Raw genomic sequence first — 616 nt, 5'->3', positions numbered from 1 at the left:
GGCGGGGTGGGGCTGGCCCGCCTGGAAGCAGGGCTCACAGTGGCGGGGGGCTCACTCTGGGGGACCCGCCTCCGAGTTCCCTGCTGTTTGTGGAGAGCTGGGTCTCCTGGCTTCTGGAACAGAAAGGAGGAGAGGGTGGGTCATTATTGTCAAACACGATGCCGCCGCCGCGGGCTGGGCTGAGAGCAGGCATGAGCCAGCACCCTCCTCACTCCTTGCCGGCCCTTCAGTCCATCTAGAGCCCAGAGAGACCCACCCCCAGAGGAGTGGGACGGGGCCTCCAGCTGGGAGAAGGGTGACTGACCGCTGGTCTTCAAACTGCCCCAGGAGAGGCCTGAGTGGCCACGTGGCCTCCTTTGCCAGAGGGACGCAGGGTGGAGAAGGATCCCCCCCTCCACTGGCCAGAGTGGCTGCTCCAGCCCAGAGCACGCCCCGCCCCAAGGCCCCTGGGGAGGCGGAGGGTGGGGTCCTGGGATTCCTGCGGGTGGGTGGCCGCTCACCCTGCCCCGCCGCCCTGTCCTTGCAGTGTACTGTCAGAACTTCGCCCCCAGCTTCAAGGAGAGCGAGATGAACGTCATCGCCGCGGACATGTGTACCAACGCCCGCCGCGTGCGCA

The 616-nt window shown here is 67.2% G+C and overlaps 1 protein-coding gene across 1 annotated transcript in view; it reads left to right on the top strand.

The window, feature by feature from the left end:
- LOC104994206 overlaps positions 1–616 on the top strand; it is a gene marked incomplete at both ends in the record, with an annotated part of 15,417 nt that overhangs the window by 7,312 nt on the left and 7,489 nt on the right. The window contains 2 exons of the mRNA XM_010847708.1: positions 425–461; positions 527–592. Of these exons, the coding sequence (XP_010846010.1) occupies positions 425–461; positions 527–592 (103 nt within the window). The remainder of the gene's footprint in view (positions 1–424; positions 462–526; positions 593–616) is intronic.

Source organism: Bison bison, unplaced genomic scaffold (assembly GCF_000754665.1).
Source record: "Bison bison bison isolate TAMUID 2011002044 unplaced genomic scaffold, Bison_UMD1.0 scf7180017849708, whole genome shotgun sequence".
Taxonomy (NCBI): domain Eukaryota; kingdom Metazoa; phylum Chordata; class Mammalia; order Artiodactyla; family Bovidae; genus Bison; species Bison bison.
The sequence above is the reverse complement of the archived record's forward strand: the minus strand, read 5'-3'. Positions and strand labels throughout refer to the sequence as shown.